This window comes from Carcharhinus amblyrhynchos, chromosome 7 (genome assembly GCF_965287045.1).
Source record: "Carcharhinus amblyrhynchos chromosome 7, sCarAmb.v2.hapA, whole genome shotgun sequence".
Taxonomy (NCBI): Eukaryota; Metazoa; Chordata; class Chondrichthyes; order Carcharhiniformes; family Carcharhinidae; genus Carcharhinus; species Carcharhinus amblyrhynchos.
In genome coordinates this window covers 89,873,437-89,896,398 of record NC_137330.1, presented here as the reverse complement: position 1 = coordinate 89,896,398, position 22,962 = coordinate 89,873,437, and the positions used below count along the sequence as shown (strand labels likewise).

At 40.4% G+C, this 22,962-nt stretch overlaps 2 protein-coding genes across 5 annotated transcripts in view; both read right to left on the bottom strand.

Moving 5' to 3' along the window:
• The window catches only part of ube2j1 (ubiquitin-conjugating enzyme E2, J1), a 33,725-nt gene extending 26,589 nt beyond the window's left edge, over window positions 1–7,136 (bottom strand). For 2 of the 3 annotated variants that reach the window (XM_080192764.1, XM_080192766.1), the window contains exon 1: window positions 5,532–5,659. In XM_080192764.1, the coding sequence (XP_080048890.1) occupies window positions 5,532–5,562 (31 nt within the window). In that variant the 5' untranslated portion in view covers window positions 5,563–5,659. Of the gene's footprint in view, window positions 1–5,531; window positions 5,660–7,052 lie in introns of those variants that run through there. The other variant, XM_080192767.1, reaches the window with a different exon arrangement.
• Window positions 7,137–8,167: 1,031 nt separating this feature from the next.
• LOC145345118 (ras-related GTP-binding protein D-like) overlaps window positions 8,168–22,962 on the bottom strand; it is a 37,542-nt gene continuing 22,747 nt past the window's right edge. For both annotated transcript variants that reach the window (XM_080192762.1, XM_080192763.1), the window contains exons 4-7: window positions 22,047–22,161; window positions 17,332–17,474; window positions 9,280–9,428; window positions 8,168–8,317 (exon numbers count right to left, since the gene is read on the bottom strand). In XM_080192762.1, coding sequence (XP_080048888.1) covers window positions 8,172–8,317; window positions 9,280–9,428; window positions 17,332–17,474; window positions 22,047–22,161 — 553 coding nt within the window. In that variant the 3' untranslated portion in view covers window positions 8,168–8,171. The remainder of the gene's footprint in view (window positions 8,318–9,279; window positions 9,429–17,331; window positions 17,475–22,046; window positions 22,162–22,962) is intronic.

Genomic DNA, 22,962 nt, shown 5'->3' with positions numbered 1-22,962 from the left:
AAAAACTGCCAACATAAATCAAGAACCCCATGCATCCCAGGTATATCCTCTTCCCTCTTCCTCTGTCGGGAAAAAGAGAGTCCGAGGTCACGAACCAACCGACTCAAAAACGGCTTCTTCCCTGCTGCCATCAGATTTTTGAATGAACCTACTTTGGATTAAGTTGATCTTTCTCTACACCCTAGCTATGACTGTAACACTACATTCTGCACTCTCTCCTGCTCTATGTACCGTATGCTTTGTCTGTATATTGTGCAAGAAACAATACTTTTTACTGTATGCTAATACACATGATAATAATAAATCAAATCAGTTGAGCAAAGATTTGAGAAACACTGGCTGGAATCCTCCAACCTTGCCCACAACCAGTATTCTCCAAGTGGTAAATTCTCCGTTATCACTGGTTGGTGCAATACTGGAGAATTCTGGCCATTGTCTTCAGCCTTTTAAAGCATTGCCTAACAGATGGTCGAACTTGGTTACTGGAACATTTTCAACTAAATTGTGGTAAATGGATACATAAGGAGGCAGTGACAAGTTAAAATAATGAAAGGAAATTTTAGCATTAATGCAAGAAGTTGCACAAAAAAAGTGACAGACTTCTTGGTAGAGCAAAAACTTGGATACAGAGGACATACAGGCTCTTTCAGGATGCAACAGCCTCATCTGTACACATCTTATAGTCTGTCAGGAATGTAATTGAAGGGCAATGAAAATGAACTTTGATGCAAACTGCAGCCATTATTACTGAAATTACAAGTAAAGTTTATTTTAGTCACAAGTAGGCTTATATTAACACAATGAAGTTACTGTGAAAATCCCCTTTACATTATTACTTCACAAAAACGTGAAACCGGGAGCAACAGGATATTATTCTTTATAGGATAAAGCTAATTCTTATTTAGATGGTTTCGTTTCTTGGTTGGCTGTATATCATGTGGCTGCACTGCTCCAGCTATAGTTAGCCAGAGACCTCTCATAACACATCATTATCTCATGTTAACCACACCACCTGGGACACTTCCTAAACAAGTCATAGTAGTATTGCTCAAGTTATTTTTAAACCCCAATTTAGTGGCAGCTCAAGTGAACTATTCATTAATTCGGCGGGCCAATTTTCACCTCATGCACTGCAACAAAAATTGTAATACTATATTAAAAGGTACCCAGGTTCAAAGATTAGCTGATTACTATTATTAAGAAGCTTTTAGCTAAATATTATTTCTGATGGGCACTGTTTTCTCCCCTCACCTTTCTATTTATTCATGATTTATTTTAACAGGTTATTCTGTCAGAGCTAGAAATGTGACCGTGCCCTGACAAAACTCAATGCAACAAGTTCTTAAAAAAATACAGTAATAGCAACAACACTACTCCTTTCCCTCATAATATCTGTTGCTATACAAGTCAGAAAATGGCAGATGTCATAGGCTAGCAGATCTGTTCTTATACCAGACACTGCCTGTGAAACAAGGTCAGACCACAGGTAAGAAGGCATTCAAGCCATCCGCTCACAATGAAACACACCAAGTCTTTCGATAAAGTTGGTCATTTTAAAAAACTAATTCAGATACTCTTGCATGATATATACTTGCATTTCCAAAGAATATTAGCAAATCTATTGAGACAGTATTTCCCCTCAGTCAAACCAGGGTATTCCTACGGTTGATGCGTTTAGATTAACCCAGGGTACTTCAGTCCAATTTTTAAAAATATTGCACCTGTAGAGCTAAGTTCAGAAATAGTTTTGAGCAAAAAAAGTTAACATTTCTGTCCTAAGACCGTCCATCAGAATTTTTGTAAAAACAATCCTGGTAATTCAAAGTATACTTTACTGTAAAATACTGAATCGTTCCAGTCATTTGAATGAAGCCAAGAAAGTAGCAAAGTGGGAACTCTTGTGCCAAAAGTTCAATAATCTGAGTTTCATAGACTATATGCATAAATTCTGTCATTACGTCAATCTGATGCTATCGAGTGTTGGTAATTATGGGGATTTCCTCGGGTCTACTTTGATTCCAAGCTGAGAATCCAGTTTCTGAACTCCGTTCAAGCTCCCAGAGTCTGTCAGTACTTTTCAAAACTGCAACACAGGGGTGGGGCATGAAGCCAACCTAAAGTAACTGGACACTTCAAAAACAGTATTGTTTTTAAAATTCAATAATCTTGCAAATCATTTTTTGTATTTGTATATTACAAACCTTATTTATAAATTAGTAAATACTCAGCTTTTTGGGAAAGTGACAAAGTCAATTGTTTCTCATTATTAGTAAATGTTGCAGACTACTTGGGTTTGCGATGTTTTCATACATCGTTAAAAGCTTCTCAATGGAAATGTAGCTGCCCGCTTCCCTCAGGCTTTATTCATTATTCTTTAATTCTTTAGACAGTCATTTGTTGTTAAAAATCAAAATGAAAGCCCATCAACTGCAAGCAATTATAATCAATAAAACAGGTTAGATGCAATGAGCAACTCTCCAATATATTGAAAGACTTGTTATAACACGAGCTGTAGCACACTTCCTTTTTTCACTTTACTTGCCAAATTTATCTTAACCAGGGCAAATTTAGTCACAGCCCTGACTCAACAGTTGTAACTATTAGAAGTACTGCAAACTGGAACAGCAAGATACAAACAAAGCCAAGTTTTTTTCTGATCAAATGACTTAAATAATTTACATTTTGACACCTGCACCCACCACTTTTGCAAAGTCGTAAAACAACTTAAATTGCTGTCTGCTTTAGCTTTAAGTACTTGGACACAGCACTTCTTAAATTCATTTGAGTTGGCCTGTTACACAAACTCCAGAACTCCAATCAGCACCCTTAAAGAACTTATGCATTCACTTCAACAAGGGTTTTGTCACTTCAAAAAAAATTACATGGTATAATGTCCCTGTATTTATAACTTATGAGTAAAGCTGCAAGAAGTTCACATTTTTCAAACAAAACGAAAAGGGTCTTGTACAAAAGCAAACTAATTAATGAAAATGAACTCATTCAGTTAAATGTACTCAGTAATCATGCAGTAAATTAGTTTCTAAAAGTTTAACTTTGAGCAGTAAATACAAATCTAATTTACGATCAGACTGCATCACAATTTAAATTGAGAACATGCAAATTCACAAATGACACTTTTGTTGTCTAGAGAAAATGCTGTAAATACTTAGATCAAGCAGCATCTGTGGAGAGATAAACAAAATTCAAGTTTCAGGTCTGTGATCTTTCATCAGAAATAATTCTGATGGACAGTCTTAGACCGGAAATGTTAACTGTTTTTTGCTCAAAAACTATTTCTGACCTTAGCGACAATCCAGCCTTCATATGAACAGAATTACAACTTACTAGAGAACAATAAATACCCACATAAAATGCATGAGGGTTCCCTTAATGATGCTATATTAAAGGTTAAGTTATTTAAGTTTGAAAAAAATATTAATTTCTGCTTTCTTTTCCTCCTTATTGTTCTTCTTGGCAATGGATTCATCATCTTATAAATCCAATCCTTGGGTATTCAAAAGCTAGTTCCCAAGGCCAGTCAGTATTCTAGCACCCACTTTCCAATGGCCATCAAGACTGATACTGACTGTTAGCACCCAAAATGAATAATTAACTGTGCAGTTTCTTCAAGTTTATTAATTGATGCTCAAATCTAATAAGAAACAGCACTCATTCCACTTGAATTCTTTTCAAAACTTTAATTGAAGAGTGACCAAATAACATTTCAGATCCTAATGTGGTTCTTGTTTTCCATCTAATTGGCAGCATAAGGAAAACACCCACAAAGAGCAATATAAAGCTTCCACTAACATTCACACATTCCATTTCTCAGGTTTTATTACAGGATTTTTTTTTAAATGCTTTCATGGAATTTGGATGTCATTGGCAAGACCAGCATTTGTTGCTCATCCCCAATTGCTCTTTACAGTTACAGGTAAAAGTCAAAGAATTGTGCCACTCCTTTTCAGAGAGAATACTACACTGCACCCCCACCTGGTACCTAGCACACTCCATTCACCATCAAGTCAGTAGTTAATAAATTGATTTGTTTTGGATACTTAGCGTGGTTCACGTGAAAATCTGAGATATCCATGGAAAGCTAACAGATGGATAAGAATTTTAAAACTGACAAGAACAGGGCTAATAAGTAACAGAATTTTGAATGCAGATATTGACAGAAGATGAAGGATAAAATGTCAGTCAGAACAAAACTGAAATAAAACAGAACAGTAAAACAGTGCTGGGAACGTGACTCAATAAAAATTGTTGAAAGCACTCAGCAAGTCAAAGAATATTTGCAAAGTTAAATTATTAGGCATAAGTAAGGCTTACTGCAATGAAGTTGCTGTGAAATTCCCCCAGTCGCCACAGTCCGGCACCTGTTCAGGTCAATGCACCTAACCAGCATATCTTTCAGAACTTGGGAGGAAACCGGAGTACCTTGAGGAAACCCACACAGAGCATGCAAACTCCACACAGACAGTGACCAAAGCCAGAAATCAAACTCAGGTCTCTGGCACTGTGCTGCAGCAATGCTAACTGCTGTTGCTACCGTGTTGCATGTTAACATTCCAGGTGTGTTAACATGCAGGTCAAAGACCTTCAGTTTGATCTGAGCTCCCAATTCAGTCTGGAGATAAAGGCACAGATTAAGGTTTAAGTGGCAGAGGTACAAACATTTTTTTTGCAATGGATGATATATGGGCTCAGAATTTCAGCTTACAGTTGAATGGAATGAGTACTGTAAACTTTAACCTGACAGTTATCATTGAGGGCAACATTAGGGATAGGAAGTGGTTTCAAGGAACAAGGCTTTAGTCTTCCCAATGTTTAGTTACAAGAAACTACTTTACACAGCAGGATGTAAATCTTTGGAATTCTCACTTCAGAGGGCTGTGGGATCTCAGGTCATTGAGTATGTTTAAGGGAGAGATTGACAGATTTCTGATGAAGAACATACAGGATTATAGAGAAAGTGCATGTAAACGGCATTAAAGTCTGATCAGCCATGAACATACTAAATGGCAGAGCAGGCTCAACGGGTTGAATGGCCTACTCTCGTTTCTATTCCTCCAGGATGAGATGTGAGACAAGCCGAAGACACAGGTGGAGGTAATATTGAAACAACTGAGTGTTGATCTTTCCAAAGCTAAAGAAAGTCTGTAAACGAGCAGGAAAAAAAACCCGTAACCCCACCCAAGAAAAGTTAAAGACCAATGTTTCACTCAGCCGAGAGGAGGCATTGCCCGGGTCAGCGAACAGCAGCAAACTGATTCCGGAGGCACCCCCGGGGAGTGAGGCCTAACTCGGACCTTTATTACCAGGGCAGTAAATGAAGAAAGCCGCTAGCCTCTGGTCAGACTGCACAGATTACAAAAACAGCCACACGCACAGCTGGAGGGGGGGAAATCGGACCAGCCTTGAGAGCAGGAGAGAGCCGGGCCCAGGGTATGCACACCAGGATCGGCACTGGATTCGGACACGGGGGTGGGAGGTGAGGGGGGTTTTCCGCTATTGATGAACGCACTCACCCGGGTTCCTCAGGTTGTACTGACCCTCCATCTTCTCGGCGCCACGGCCGCTTCACCGGCTCCAGCTCGCGGACACTGCAGCGTCACACACACTCTGACGTCCTCCCCCCTGCGCTCGCGGACGCTGCTGCGTGACGCACGCGCGCATCCTCTCTGCCTCTCTCTCTCTCTCTCTCTCCTCCGCCGCCGCCGCCGCCGCAAATCCCTCAGAGATCGGACTGGCTGACGCTTCGGCGCTGCCCCGCCCCGTAGCTCTCCGCACCGCCCCCATGCTCGCGCATGCTCTCAGGTCTGGAGCCGAGCGGACTTTTGAGCCATTGTGACGTGGCAATAACCTGGTGGATCCGGCGCCGGCCGCCCCGCCCACCTCCCCATCTTTACTCCAATAAGAAGCGAACAGGAAGCAGGGGATGGTGAGCAGAATGGGATGAGATTGGGATTAGTGATGATGGGATATGGCCAGTGCTCAACATCATTCCGGTTTACGGCGTTGCATTCCGCACACCCTCATAAAACATTCTGTAAATGCGAAATCAAGGTTGACAGTCACAATGAGTGACCCATATGGCAGTGCTGACATCACTTTGATCCAACACCCTCTTTCCCCAGTTAAAAGGAACCGAGCAGACTTAGACCAAGGAGCCAAAAGAGAAAATGCTGGAAAATCTCAGCAGTTCTGAGAGCATCCGTCAGGACAAAAGGGTCATCTGGACTCGAAACGTCAACTCTTTTCTGTCTGCTGCCAGACCTGCTAAGATTTTCCAGCATTTTCGCTTTTTTCAGAATAAAAATCCATTAGTATGTGTTTGACAAGCGATCCAGCACCATGAAAATATATAGGGGAGCCTCAATCAAAACATTTAATAACCACCTCCCTAATTTGGTGCTTTAGTTAACTAACCATGAAAACGTACATGTGCACGTGCTTCATCTACCTTGTGCCACTAGACACTGGAAGTACAGTTTAATTAAGTATTTTAGTTTCATTGTATCCCAAGTTGGAATTCTCTCACATTAAACTGACATTTTACCTATTTATTGAAAAATGCAATAAGTCCTGCTCCTGTATCATTTTGTGATGATTGTGTCTGTGCAAAATATTTTCTGCATTTTAGAAGTAAATTATGTTCTTGTTAGAGCCACACAAGCCTGTTTTTTTTAAAATTCAGCATATTATTTTACTTCCTCAGCCAGAACAAAAGATAATAGCCAGCTACATAATTTACACAATACATTGTTTACTGTGCAATTTGAGTCAGATGGCAAAGCGCATTGTCACAAATCAATGCTAGGCACTCAACAAGGACTGGACTTCTGCTTTGTTTAACAGAATTTTCTTTGGTTTCAGTTTATAAAAAAAACAGGGTATTGGAGCCCCATTACCTTATGAAGTATTCACCTCTAAGCAATCATCCTTACAATCCAATGCAGGGAGAGTTAAGCAGAGGTAGCCTGTTACATGATATCTACTGAGAGTCACAATTCAACTTGTACTCAGGAATCTCAAGGCTAAATACAAACCTGCAATACAATTAGTTTGGAGTGGTTCCAAGCTAACAGCTTTGAAGAAGAAGCAACTCTTTATTCTCTCACTGCCACAGTTGGAATGTGTACTGCCCAGAACGGAATGAGAATGTGCAGGCCAAGATATTTGGTTAAATCCCAGCGAATCTCAACACACCTGCAATAGGCAAATGTAAAGACATAGGAACAGAAGTAAGCCATTTGGCCTATCAAGTCTGCTCTGCCATTCAATGAAGTCATGACTGATCTGATATGACCATCCTCAACTCCATTTTCCTGACTTATCCCCTTGATTACAAGATGTATTCCCACCCAGCTAGTAATCAGCAACTCCTGAAAGACTACATCTGTGAATATCCCGCAAGGACAGTATCAAGCTTGGTTGTGTTCCTGTAGATGCACTTGCCTGCTACACCTCAAGGCCTTACCTCTTGCCTCCCATGAAGAACAGCCACTCACATAAGTTGTCAGGCAGGATTGAGACAATGACTGCTACCTCAGTAACATCTCATATTGTTAACATAAGAAGTGCGGTTCAGTTGAGCTTCTGCAAAGAAATAAGTAATTTCCTGTCATTTAAAGTGGCAATGACTGTCTCCTGACATGTTACTCTGCGATGGACAAGAAAACAAACTGGATGGCTATGTTTACCTCTGTAAAAGCCTTCATGGTTGCTGCCCTGCTGGTATCTGAGGTACCAGTGAACCCATTTGGGACAGGAAAACGGGATGAAAACAAAGTATGGTATCTCTAGAGTTAGGGACACCAGAAGGAGATTAAAATTTTGGAAACCTGACATTCTCTGAAATTATCAATCCATGTTTTATGGACATGAGCTATAGCATATTAAACTGGATTAGTTTGCTTTGAACCAAACTGCTACAATTTCAGCAGGAAGAGGCCTTGTAACACATAAAAGTTACTTAACATAAATACAAATTTTTGACATCTGCGAAAGAAAAATATACCTTTTACAAAGTGCTTGTTTTAAAGCAATTTCTCTATCAGTATCCTGAGCGTTATCCTCATGCATATCAGTGCATTGTTATCATAGTATAGCTACTTAGCATCATGAACACGCTAGCAGAAACACCATGAACATAGCAATTATTATGACTAAGGTCCAAGTGTGCCATTGGGAGTTCCCAGTTTGCTTCTTTGTAGACCTCTGTGCTGTTTGCGGCACTTAAGTACGGTCGTGCGAACTTCAAAAATCTCATGAATGGCTTTGCGGAAACAATGAAAATTGTAGTCTATCAAACCTACAGTGTAAAAACAGAAAAGAAAATGCAATCTAGTAAGACAACAATCGCATCCAGAATTATATAAAAACGTACATTCACGTTCGTGCCCTCAATAGTTTGTGGTTTCAATGTGAAGCCAAGGTCAATTGTTCAGGCTTAGCAACCCTGGCAAGTCTGTTTCCTCGATGGATGAATATTTAACTTGGACTAAGGGGATAGAACAAGGACCAAAGTAAAACATGCCTCAAACAGGACAGTTTAGTTCTGTTCCCATCCACCAGCATCACAGATATGTAGTACAGACATCCAATAAAATGCACAATATCTTAAGTAATTACTTCAGGAATGTGCAGGATAAATATCTGGTTGCAAGTTGATAGAGGTTATGGGTGAAATGATCACATTTTTGAATCGTCGCAAAGGTTTACGTGTGGCTATCATCTGGGGAAGGCAACTAAAGACATATATTGTTGGATCAGCAAGATATCTTGCAGAACTCATAAAATTAAACAAGTAAAGGAATTGTTTTAAATTTTGAAGCTGTGAACAACATTACTGTGTCTTTATTTATTGTCCATCCTCAGGTTCCCCACAAAGATATTAGTGGGGCCTTCCGAAAGATGTGCAATCCAAAGATGTGCAGGTTAGGTGGATTAGCCATGCTAAATTGCCCCTTAGTGTCCAAAAATGTGTAGGTTGGGTAGACTAGCCATGGTAAATGCTAGAGATAGAGCTGGGATTGGGCCTGGATAAGACGTTCTTTTGGAGAGTTGGTGCAGATTCGATGGACCAAATGGCTTCCTTCTGCACTGTAGGGACTCTATGGATTCCTAATTCCATGTTTTTTTAAAATACTTTTAAGGTTTTAAGTCTTGTGGTAACTAGACATTTTTATGATCATAATCAATTTTATGGTAAAAATGGCAGTAAGTGGAGCTGCCCAAAACACTTCTAGCTATATCTGGAACAGAACAAATTACCTTTGCGCTCAAAGCTTTCTTCCCGAAGAAAACATACTAAACCAAGGAATTTTGTCACCTCTTTTAGATATAGAACTGTTGTGTTGTTCAGTTTTATGATTGCCACAGATTCTTTGTCATATGTACTTCCTCCACCAAATTCCCGAAGCCTGTAAAAGTAGAGCACAGTTACATTAACATCTGAGGTGGCATTTTAAATTACAGAAGGCGTTTATCACTTCCACTTCCCTTAGAAAAGCAGGGCCAATTCATTCAGCCAACTCCACCAATTTGCTTTGTTAATTTGCAAGTGGGCATGCATTCCCTTTCCCTCAAGCTTCTGACTGAGGAATGAGGGGAAAACGCAAAACTGAATCCAATCCTATGCTTCCTTCATCTCCATTCTTACATTTTCTAACAGAAGTCACAGGAGCTGTTATCTCAGATGATGTCCCCTTTTTCTAGTTTGATAACCATTTGCAGTGGCCCTACTCTGGAGTGCAATCCGCTAATTCAGTACACTTGACAATCAAAACAGAAACTTTCCTGATCTTTAATTGCAGCACAATACACCACACAATGCATCCATCCACTGAGCCATTGGACAAGAGGATATTAGCCCAACAAGACTTGTTTCAATAGAGCTTTAAGAGGTTCTTGATGGCTTTGTCTCCCTTCTTTAAAGTCCCTGCTGTTAGCTGGATAGAATGTGAGACCAAACTGGGAATTGAATTCAAGATTTTTTAAAAGTAAATTTTAAAGCTTTGAAAGTAATCAAACTCGTGCAAATATTAGTTAATTCTTTTACCTTTTCAATGTTAAATATCATTATATACTATTAACAGAATGCTAATGATTAATGAACACTAATGGTTAACAATGAGTTACTCAAGAAGCTATGTAGACAGTATGTTCTGTGCCAGATATAACTAGGAGTGCTTTGGTACAGTGCAACTTATATGCCAAAGTAATGGATTGGCAATACATGGATTTGGATCCGCATCTTCCGCACAGCTGTGTCACTGTGGGAAGTACTGAGAGGTGGCCAGGCTCATTCCAGTGGTAGGATGGGAGAGAATAGAACTCTTCAGGACAGCCATCGTCAATTTACAACAGTGAAGGCAGAAGACTGTAGGCCATCTGACTGTATGACTGCAGATTGTCCTTGACAATTATAAGGAATAGGAGAAATGTTTAAATACTAAGGAGAGGGGGAAATAATCTGCTTATACATGTAACATAGCAATTTTTAAACTGACACTTTGGAGTTTGTACAGTCTTTTGCAACTTCTGAAGAAATGTAGTTAGCTAAAATTGCAGATGTGCTAGTCACAATGTTCCAAAGCTCTCTAGATTCAGGAGTTGTGGCTTTGGATTGGGAAATTGCAAATTTCATTCCATTATTTAGGAAGGAAAGGGGAGAGAATAAACTACAGACCTGTTAGCTTAACAGAGGGAAGTTCTGGAATCTCATCAGGGACACAGGGAACTTGGAGAAATATAAACTGATACAAGGAATTTATCTGGATATTGCACCTTGGAAGGATATTTTGGCTTTGGGAAGATGAGCAAAGCAGATTCATGAGGATACCACTAGGGCTTAAAGGCTTAAATTGAGAATAGGCTGCATAAACTTGGCCTGTAATCCTCAAGGTTTAGATGATTGAGGGGGTGATTTATCAGGCGCTTAATATGATAAATATGATTCTAACAAAAATGCACTACTTTCTTTCTGTGGGGGAATCCAGAACATGGGTGCAACACAACTTTAGGCCATTCAGGAGCAAAAGTAGGAAGTACTGTTGACATAGATGCCAGTGGAAATCTAGTACTCTCCCCCAAAATGTTGTGGATGCCGGGTGAAGAAAAAAATTAAGACTGAGATAGACCGACTTTTATTCATCATGTGGAGATGCCGGCATTGGACTGGGGTGAGCACAGTAAGAAGTCTCACAACACCAGGTTAAAGTCTAACAGGTTTATTTGATAGCGTGAGCTTTCAGAGCACTGTTCCTTCATCAGGTGACTGGAGAGTTGGGTTCATAAACAGGGCATATATAGACACATACTCAATTGCAAGATAATGGTTGAAATGCAAGTCTTTACAGGTAATCAAGTCTTTACAGGTACAGACAATGTGCATGGAGAGCGGAATAATGACAGATTAAAGCCAGGACACTTAGTAGGATTCTGCAAGCCCAAATCAATGAGTAAAGTGCCATATCCTGTTCTTATGAGGACGCCTTTCAGTGTTTGTAGGTGTCTGTTGTGTTCCTCCTTATCTGAGCAGATTCTGTGTAATTGGAGGGCCTGTATGTCAGGAATGGCTTCCTTAACATGTTTAGGGTAGATGCTGGAGAAGTGGAGCATCGTGAGATTATCTGTGGGCTTGCAGTGCAGTGAAGTGCTGAGGTGACAGTCCTTGTTGGAGATCCATGTGTCCAAGAATGCAACCAATTCTGGAAAGTAGTCCATGGTGAGTCTGATGGTCGGATGGAACTTAATGTCATCATGTAGTTCTTTTAGTGATTCTTTGCTGTGAATCCAAAGGAAGAAAATGTCATTGATGTACCTGGTGTATAATGCTGGTTCTTATACAGTGAAGAGGTCTTGTTCGAACTTGTGCATGGAGATGTTGGCATATTGAGGTGCGAATATGATCCCCATGGCTGTTCCCTATGTCTGGATGAAGAACTGGTTGTTGAAGGGAAAGACGTTGTGGCCCAGGATAAAAGAGGATGAGTTGTAGAATTGCATCCGGAGATTGGCAATTGTTGGTGTTGAGGACTGAAGTAGTTGCAGCAATGTCGTCATCATGGGGGATGGTGGTGTAAAGTGCTGAGGCGTCCACTGTGACGAGGAGTTTTCCTGGTTCAACTGTTCCATGGGTGCTGAGTTTCTGTAAAAAGTCCATAGTATCGCAACAGAAGCTGGGGGTTCTTTGTACGGTTGGTTTTGTGATGGCCTTGACGTAGCCAGAGGGGTTCTCACATAGGGTCCCATTGTGTGATACGATGGGATAGCTGGGTATGTTGGCCTTGTGTATCTTCAGGAGGCAGCAGAGATCTCCAACACGGGGGTTACGTGGGATGAGAGCACAGAGGGTGCTCTGAAGGTCCAGATCAAAGGTCTTGATCAGTCTGTTGAGTTGGCAGGTGTGTTCTTTGGTCTGTAATGTTCTTGATTGTTCAGTTATTGGTACACTTCTTTGCAGTCATCTATTCTGTTCAGTATGACAGTGGCCCCTCCTTTGTCTGCTGGTTTGATAACAACGTTGCTGTTGGTCTTGACAGCTCAGATGGTATTGCGTTGTGCTTGGGTGATGTTCGGGGCTGTCTTGAGTGTGGATAATGAATCTGGCATTGACGCGTTTCCCAACAGCTTGGGCATACACGTCGAGTCGAGGGCAACAGCCTTTCGGAGGGGTTCAATTTGACTCTTTCCTCTTCGGTTGCTGCACCACGGATCTCTCTGTCGGCTGTTCCGGTTCATTGGCAATTTCATTGGGTTCACTGATTTTTATTCATAAGGGTAGCAAGCGACAGAGCTCAAAGCTTGATACATGCGTCTGGAGTACAGATCAGCCATGATCTAACTGAGTCACGGATCAATTTCAAGAGAATGAATGGTTTACTGCTGATCCTATGATTAGAATTCTACCACCCTTGCCTGCCACAAAATCAGTGCATGCAAAGGGTCTGACAACGGAAATCTCCATTGACCTCAGGCAGGAATTTCCGGTCTCGCCCTAGCGAGGCCATGAAATCCCACCCTATGTTCCTAATTATTAATCCTCATCAAAGTAGGAAGTGCAATCATAGAGGAGAACATTGTTCCAATTCGGGTGTGTCATCATCAGCACACATAGCCAGCCAAGTACACAAGACAATAGTAGCAGCCGACAGAGGAGATGAAAATTCTGCAGTAAATGCTAACACAAATACAAAATTTAAATTAAAAATCTCTTTGCCCTCAAGTCGATTTATTTTTGCTTACAATTTTCATCACTAGATATTTCCATGAGAAAGAAATGAAAGACAGAGGGGAGAAAATTAAAAACTTTCAACTCATCAACATTATGGAAGATGAAAGACCGACCAAGACAACATTGAATAATTGGATCTAATGAAAGTTTACAGAAAGTTTTAGCAGTAGATGGGCTGAGGCAGGAACAGGCAATGAAATGGAGGTGGAAGTAGACTGAATTTGACATGGAGAAGATTATGGGGTCAAAGCACTGCCCAGGATAGAGTCATAGAGGTTTACATCATGGAACAGGCCCTTCGGCCCAACTTGTCCATGCAGCCCTTTTTTTTAAACCCTGTATTGCCCGCAATTGTCACATATCCCTCTTTACCCATCTTACCAATGTATCTATCTAAACGCTTTTTAAAAGGCAAAATTGTACTCGCCTCTACTGCTACCTTTGGCACTTTGTTCCAGACACTCACCATCCTCTGTGTGAAAAAAATTGCCCCTCTGGACACTTTTGTGTCTCTCCCCTCTCACCTTAAACCTATGCCCTCTAGTTTTAGACTCCCCTACCTTAGGGAAAAGATATTCACTATCTTCCTGATCTGCGCCCCTCATTATTTTATAGACCTCTATAAGGTCACCCTCTCATACCTCTATGCCCCAGAGAAAAATGTCCTAGTCTATCCAGCCTCTCCTTATAACTCAAACTATCAAGTCCTGATAGCACCCTAGTAAATCTTTTCTGCACTCTTTCTAGTTTAATAATATCCTTCCTATAATAGGGTGACTTGAACTGTACACAGTATTCCAACTGTGGCCTTACCAATGTCTTGTACAACTTCAACAAGACATCCCAACTCCCGTATTCAGTGTTCTTACCAACGAAACCAAGTATGCCAAATGCCTACTTCAACTCTCTGTCCATCTATGATTCCACTTTCAAGGAGCTATGAACATGTACCCCTAGATCTCTTTGTTCTGTAACTTTCCCCAATGCCCTAACATTAACTGAGTAAGTCCTGCCCTGCTTCAACCTACCATAATGCATCACCTCGCATTTGTCTAAATTAAACTCCATCTGCCATTCGTCAGTCCACTGGCTTAATTGATCAAGATCCCATTGCAATCCGAGATAACTTTCTTCACTGTCCACTATGCCACCAATCTTGGTGTTACCTGCTATGCCTCCTATATTCTCACCCAAATCATTAATATAAATGACAAATAACAGTGAACCCAGCACTGATCCCTGAGGCACTCCGCTGGTCACAGGCCTCCAGTTTGAAAAACAACCTTCTATAACCGCCCTCTGGCTTCAGTAAAGAAGCCAATTTTGTATCCATTTAGATAACTCACCCTGGATCCTGTGAGATTTAACTTTATGCAACAACCTGCCATACGGTACCTTGTCAAAGGCTTCGCTAAAGTCCATGTAGACAACATCAATTGCACTGCCTTCATCTACCTGAAGGGAATGTTGAGAGTGAGAGTGTCTGGATCAGTCTGAGACAGTAGCAATGGAGGTAAAACAATTGGTGGCTTGGAGATAGAGTTTGTGACAGGGCTGGAAAAAAGGATCTGGTCTTTCCAAATGTTTAAGTGGAGATTCAAACTCAGATCCCAAAAAGTTCATAGAATAGAATCCCTACAGTACAGGAGGATGCCATTTGGCCCATTGATCTGTACAGATCACAATCCCACCCAGGCCTTCTTCTCATAACTCTCATTTACCCTGCTAATCCCCCTGACATTAATGTCAATTTAACGTGGCCAATCAACCTAACCCACACAACTTTGGACTGTGGGAGGAAACTGGAGTACCTGAAGGAAATTCATACCAACATGGAAAGAAAGTGCAAACTCAACACAGACAGTGACCCGAGGCCAGAATTGAACCTGGGTCCCTGGCGCTGTGAGGCAACAGTGCTAACCACAGTGCCACCATGCCGTTAGGAGACAGTTTTTTTTCCACACTTCAACCTCATTCCTTGGGTAGTTTTAGGAACAAAATTAAGCATTTTTGTTAATAGTTTATTTGAGTTTCCCTTGCCAATTACAGTATGCACAGAATTCAAATCAGGCTGGCTGACTGACCCATTAAGCGACAGAGAATTAATATTACAGCCGTGTAAGCTGAGGACATTATATGACTATGGCTTATACCTGCTAAACCATAGTAATACACTAATACCAGCAAAGTGCTGAATCAATACAATACCACTCTGTTTAGTAGCATCTCTGGTGACAACTGAACAAAGTGATAATGTCCTGCAATCATATATTTCAACATATGTAGCTAACATTCTGTGACTGATGCTCAAATCTGAATTGAAGACAGAGTGAAGTTGTCAGAGGAGCAGTTCTATTGTTCTTTTTAATTTATTCATGAACAGCCCTGGATCCCAGAGCTATGAATTATGAGTTTCTATTTATTCATTCATGGGACATGGGAGTCGCTGGCTGGCCAGTATTTACTGTCTATCCCTAGTTGCCCAAGAGCAGTTGAGAGTCAACCACATTGCTGTGAATTGGGAGTCACATGTAGGTCAGGCCAGGTAAGGTAAGGACGGCAGATTTCCTCCCTTAAATGACATTCGTGAACCAGGAGGGTTTTCCTGACAATCGACAATTGCTTCATGGGTCATCAGTAGATTCTTAATTCCAGACATTTTTTATTGAATTCAAATTCCACCATGTGCCATGGCGGGATTCGAACCCGGCTCCCCAGGACATTAGCTAAGTTTCTGGCTTAATAGTCTAGTGATAATACCACTAGGTCATCGCCTCCCCGATATCTGGCAATTTTCACCCAGCATCAGTCAGCCTGGCGTGGAAAATCGGAAATCACGATCCCTCCGGACAGAATCACATTTTCCAATTCCGTCTGAACTTTCTGCCCATATCACCATTCTCAGTGATGGCTAGCGCAGGCTCAAAGTCACTCCCATTGTATCCCTGCCATTTGCTATTTGAGTTGAGATCTTAACTTTCTATTGGACACATGAACATAAACCTAGACTGACCCTGGTGGGTAAGAGCGACTCAGTTTTGGTAAGCTTGAACGAGGTGATTTTGCATCAGGTTCTCCTGGCTTTTCCCTCAGCATACAACAAGAAAACCACTTACTGAAGCCTAAGATCTACAGTTGTGCTTTTCAATTTACTGCCTATAAAATGGTTAAGTTGTGCATTACTGGTGTCCTTGCATTTCACACTTTGCTTATGGTTAAAAAGAAAACAAAAACTCAATCTCATTCAGGACTAGAAGTTCAGAAACTATGGAACAATAATCCAGAATCCTAATACAGGATGTGAAAACAAGACATTAAGCAAACAAAGGCACATTTTTAGATACAGTTAAATAAGACACAAATTTTTTAATTGAATTCTGCTAATGGTCGTCGGCCCAAAACGTTAACTTTCTAGCTCCACAGTTACTGCCTGATTGGCTGAGTTCTAGCATTTTCTGCTCTTATTTCAGGTTACCAGCAATTGCAGTTCTTTTTGCTTTGGTTTTTATGCACTGAAGAATGATTGATCGTTGCCTTGACACCGTGATAATATCATGAGAAATTCTCACTGATGCTTGCCCATGTAAATCGAAACACAACCAACTGAATCAGTAAACTAACTAAATTAACACCAGAATTTAGAGATGAGGAGAAAAGAGGAAGAAAATTGTATCGACACTGGCAACTCAAGCAGAGCTGGACTTTAGCAACAAGGTTTGCACAGATGCACTGACATATTAATGAACAGTGAACAGCATGGTAGAGGATGTTGGTTAATGCCAATTGCATTTCTGAATTCAACAGTGTTGCCAAAATGAAACACTGCCTGAAAAACAAATTAAAAATTTAGAAAGGAAAATATGAGGCTCTTTCACATGTCTCTTTGTGGACAGTTGATACAATGGTATTGGTGGAATGTCTGGAGAAAAGGATCTATCTTCAATGTAAAGGGTAGGTGAAAATAAATAAATAGAAATAGTAATAAAAAAGCAAATATCAACATTCCTAGTATTAACAGAAAAATCACTGTAGTAAATTACACCTTTTTCTTTGCTTTCATTTTGTAACAAGTTCAGTCAGGTACTAACCCGTATATGCAGGATATGTCAAATACAACATCTATCATGTCACAGCAGAGTTCATAAGTCTGCATGTCTACTGGAATACTGTCTGTTGCAATGTAGATTTTGCTGACTACATCAAAGAGGAAGGCTTTTTCAATTCCTGAATTCTGCAATAAACAGAATACTGTCAAATGTAAAATAAAGACAAAGACAGTTTTGATGGTGAAGGGTTTTGTTTTAAATCAGGCTTGTCCAACCTTTTTGCATCAGGGGATCATATTTCCATTTTGCTCTTCGCTCAAGCAACTGATGAGCAAATTTGGGAAGTTAATGAATTGCAAAGAAAGGTTGAGTATGAGGAAAAGGAAAAAAACTTCCTGAAAAAAAATAAACAATGCCAAAACAACAAATTGATAATTTTTAAAAAAGTAATTAATGAGGATGACCACTCCCTTGTGAGATGTTACAAGTGTGTGCATCCAGTTTTCTCGCAGTCCCAGGGTGCTCACTCACCCTCACCCACTGTGATAATGGGTGTAAATATCTGTTAGTGAGTAAGACACATACATGCTCTCTCTCACCATATCTTACATGCTCATTCATTCATTCTCTCATGCATGCACTCACTCATAAATTCACTGGCCTTTTCCTCCATCTGACCCTGGGGATCCATGGCATTTCTTTGTCAGGACTTGCAGCTAGTGAGTCAGCACCAGCCCCCACAGTCTTTCCTCCCTCTGGATACCACTCTCTCTCTTCCCAATATGCCCTGCAGCCTCTCCATCCCCCATAACACTTGAAGCCTCCCCTTACCCTGCAGCCTCTTTCTCCAAGGCCCTGGGAGACTCTCTTCCCTATCCCCCCCAAAAATCTCTGTTTTCACTGGTGAGTGTATCAGCAGTAAATGGTCGATGATTGAAGGAGCAGCCCCTTGCAGGATCTTCAACTTCACATACCTGTCTGACTGATATTTTGAACAGTGGCTTGAGGACTACTTTGACTGGCTTCAAAGGCCACTACCCAACCCATGTGTCAGTTGCTGGACAAGCCTGTTTTAAATGTTAGTGCAATCCCAGGTACTTCAGAAAATATACATCCAAGAGTGTACAACAGGAGCGCAACATTAGCAAGGCACACTGACAATTTAATAATTCATTCCTGATCATCTGTTATTATTTTTACAATCTTTTTACAGCACCCTTGATGGTGGTGCAACATCCTGATTTTTCTTGTACTGTTGCTAAAAGCATAGTTAAAAGCATGAAATTGCTGGAGTCAAGGTGCACGAGTTTGCATTCTTTTGCTTCACAGTGAAAAATTAGGTTGGTAGAATGTCATTTCCTTTGACTCATATTTTGTACTGCTTCAGGGTATGCCCTTTAAATTCAATCACTTCCTTACTAATGCTGACCAAACTATTACTTCCAGTATTTTACATATTTATTTCAAATATTTAACATTTATTGTTACCTTTTAAATATTTTCTGTGCAGTCTTTACTGAACATTTTCTACTGAAAATAGCCCATTCTTGTACTTTGTCAATCTATTTGTTAATATATTCTCCCATGGAGGTGGGTTTTGCTGGTTTGGTCAGCATTCATTGCCCACAACTAATTGACCTTAAGAAGGTGGTGGTGAGCCACTACACACTAATGATGTGATATAGATGTACCCACAGAGCTTTAGGAAGGGAGTTCCAGGATTTTAATCCAGCGATAGTGAAGGACTGGCAATATCAGTTCCAAGTGAGGATGATGAGTGGTTTCAGAGAGTAGCTTGCAGGTGATGATGTTCCCATGCAACTGCTGCCCTTGGCCTTCTCAGTGGTAGAAGTCACAGGTTTTGGGAGGTGCTGTTAAGGAAGCCTTGATGAGATGCTGCAGAGCACTACTAGGCTGAGGTTGACTAGGCTGATACCCGAGATGAGGGTATTGGACTATGAAGAGAAACTAAATAGACTGGGTCTGTACTCATTGGAGTTTAGAAGGATGAGGGGGGATCTTATAGAGACGTATAAGATAATGAAGGGGATGGATAGGGTAGAGGTAGAGAGATTCTTCCTGCTTAGAAAGGATAGCAGAACTAGAGGGCACAGCCTCAAGATAAGGGGGGGGGCAGTTTAGATCAGAGTTGAGGAGGAACTTCTTCACTCAAAGGGTGGTGAATCTTTGGAATTCTCTGCCCGTTGAAGTGGTGGAAGCTACCTCGCTAAATATATTTAAGTCACGGGTAGATAGGTTTTTGATAGACAAGGGAATTAAGGGTTATGGGGAGAAAGTGGGATAGTGGAACTGATCCACTTCAGATCAGCCATGATCTTATTGAATGGTGGGGCAGGCTCGAAGGGCTAGATGCCCTATTCCTGCTCCTATTTATTGTGTCCTTAAGCATCTTATCAATTCTACATACTAGTTCCACGTTGGATTGTTGTTGGAGGGAGTGAAAGTTTAAGGTGGTGGTTGTTAGGAATGGGTTAAGAGGCCTTCCAATTAAGTCCTAATTTGATGTCAATTATTCAATAGATTTACTGATACATAAAGGGGCCACAGATGGTACTGTTTTGTTGGTGGAGAATTGTGTGTGTGGAGTTGGATCAAAGAAATAAAGGTCGTTTTATGAAGAAACAGAATTTGTGCCTCCTTTACTGAATAGCAACTGAGAGGATCAAACACAGGTTGGGATGCAAATCAAGCTGGCTGCTTTGTCTTGAATGATGTTGAGCTTCTGGAGTATTATTGGAGCTGCACTCATCCAGTAAAGTATTCTATCACATTCATAACTTGTGCCTTGTCGATTTGGACAGGCTTTGGGGAGACAGGAACCGAGTCATTCACCACAGAATTCCCAACCTCTATCATATTCTTTTTAGCCATAGTATTCATGTGGCTGATCCTGTTCATGGGCTTATGAACTAAAAAAGTTCAACATTTAACACTAAATGAAGTGTCACACTCAGTAAAGATGTATCATACTACTAACTTTCAAGATGTGAAGATTATTCAACATAGACTTGTTAAAATTAACTTTTCTTATAAAAAGTGGATAATGTGCTACAAAAGTGACTGCTAAAGGCCAGATGACCTTGAGAGATTTTTGGACAAATGAGGATGAACCCATGCCTGAACCTACTCCTGGAAATTCATTAAAATGGAAATATCTGTGGGTGGACAATTGTGGGTGCACTCAAAACATCAAATAATTTGTGAAATATACAGCCCCATCATCTGGATATGGCAAAAACTCAAAATTCAATAACCCCTCAGATTCAGTGTTTATGAGCTTAAACCCTAACAAAAAGAAGTATGAGGAAACGCATTGCTCACAAGCAGGTGTGAACTGCTACCATTCATGCCCCACTGCGTAGTAATCATTTGTGTGGAAAATAAAAGTAATGATCAAGTGATCACATAATCAAAACTGACTCCTGATAACAAATCTTATTACTCCAAAAACCAGTCAGAAACCAGTCAGTTTGAAAACCAACAGAAGACCAACCACCAATAAAAAGAACTCTGCCTAATACAGCTCGTCAACTCAGGCAGTGAGTGAGAGGGACTAATTTGTTTCACCTGCAAAGAATTGTCTTTCCAAACACATGGCTACAACTCATCTGGAAATTTCCCAACTCGAATTACCTGCCTTAATAGTGATATCTAACCCTAGATGTTCACATGTGCTGATATAGGTACTGTAAAGCAGTATTTGTTTCATGGTCATAAACTGAGTATATGACCAGATATGATTTGTTCTGTCCTCAATTCTTCCAAAACAAGCAGGCCCTCCACTTACAATACCTCCTGTACTTGTTATTCATTACAACATACATTCTAGGAGCCAAGTATTCCTTATAAGGTGATAGGCCTACATTAAACATACCATAACACTGCATGGAATGTACCACAAAAAAAAAGGTCCAGCACACTTCAGTTGAATGGGCTAGAATTAAGTGCCTTAATATTGTAGTGGATACAAAATGTATTTGAGTTGCAGCACATAATTTATCAGTGTTTCTAAATTTATATAAATAAATGTCCTAACAAGCTTTTAAAGCTCACACCCATTTTTATTATAGGCCAGAAATCATATTTCAAGACATCAAATTATAGGGGAATAAAGATGTGTTTTTCTGACTTACAGCAAGAAATTGACAAGAACCTTACAACGTACAAGCATTCTTGCCAAATAGCAAATAAATGGTGATTGATCTCTTGACCGGTTTAGGTTACTCAGTAAAATAGTGCCCATAAAAGGGACAGCTCTTGTTAGCAAAGCGCCATAGATGTCTTTCAGGCTCCAGACTATCCATAAGCATACCACAGGATTATCCACTGCATACTTCTAATGTTTCTTTCTTTAGAAATGTTTAAACTCAGCACTAGAAGGATGCCCCAGCCAAGAAAGTTCTACCTCTCTGAAGTGAAATATTCATAAATGATTCTTTTGTATTACTGGCTCTTTGCAATTCCTCCCTCGGAAGTTAATTGCTTTCAGTGGGATAGTAGGATGGTGAGTAAATAAGCTTCACATTTCATTGGATAATCTCCAAATTTGTGGCTTCCAGTTTCAGTCAGGTCACCTACAATTATATAGCTTACAATTTAAAATCAAACACAAGAGACCATACAAGTAATATAACCAAAAGGATACATTTTCAGGAACTTATCGGAGAACATTCCTTTAAGCATATACCAAAATGTTTCAACATGGTAAGCAGCAATAGTTAAGAAACAGAACTTACTGAGATGAAGATGTTTAATAGATTCTCTAATGTTGGAAGTTGAGGAATCAGTTTCTGCACCACCTTGCTAAATGCTTCAAATATTGAATGGTCATAAATACTTGTCAAATAGAAACTGTAGGGGGGAAAAAAAACTTTTTATTGAATAATTATTGGTCATCTCTTAGTTAACTTAAATTAGGAAGTGCTGCATTTTTTCTTTAAATCTGTCATGGGATATGGGCATCATTTAGAAACCTGAATTTGATGCCCATCCCTAATTGCCCTTGAGAAGGTGGTAGTGAGCCACCTTCTTGAATCCTTGCAGTCTGGGTGGTGTAGTTATACCAACAGTGCTGTTAGGGAGGGAGTTCTGGGATTTTGAACCAATGATGTTGAAGGAATGGCAGAAATATACTTCCAAGTCAGGATGGTGTATGCCTTGGAGGGGCATGTGCAAGTGGTGGTGCTCCTGTGCTTCCGCTGCCCTTGACATTAAGGTCCCCAGTGCGGAAGGTACAGTCAAATGAGCCTTGGTGAGTGGCATCTTGTACATTGTACACACAGCTGCCATGACTTACCAATGATGGAGGGAATTAATTTTTTGATTTCATTTGACTTATTATTGCCATATGTATTGGTATACAGTGAAAAGTATTGTTTCTTGCGCACTACACAGACAAAGCAGACCATTCATAGGGATAAGGAGAGAGTGCAGAATGTAGTGTTACAGTCATATCTAGGATGGAAAGAGAGATCAACTTAATGCAAGGTAGATCTATTCAAAAGTCTGACAGCAGCAGGTTGCCAGTGAATGGGATTACGATTAAATGGATTGTTTTGTCCTGGGTGGTATTGAGCTTCTCGAGTGCTGTTGGAGCTGCATTCATTCAGGCAAGTGAAGAGTGTTTCATAACACTCCTGATCTGTGCCTTGT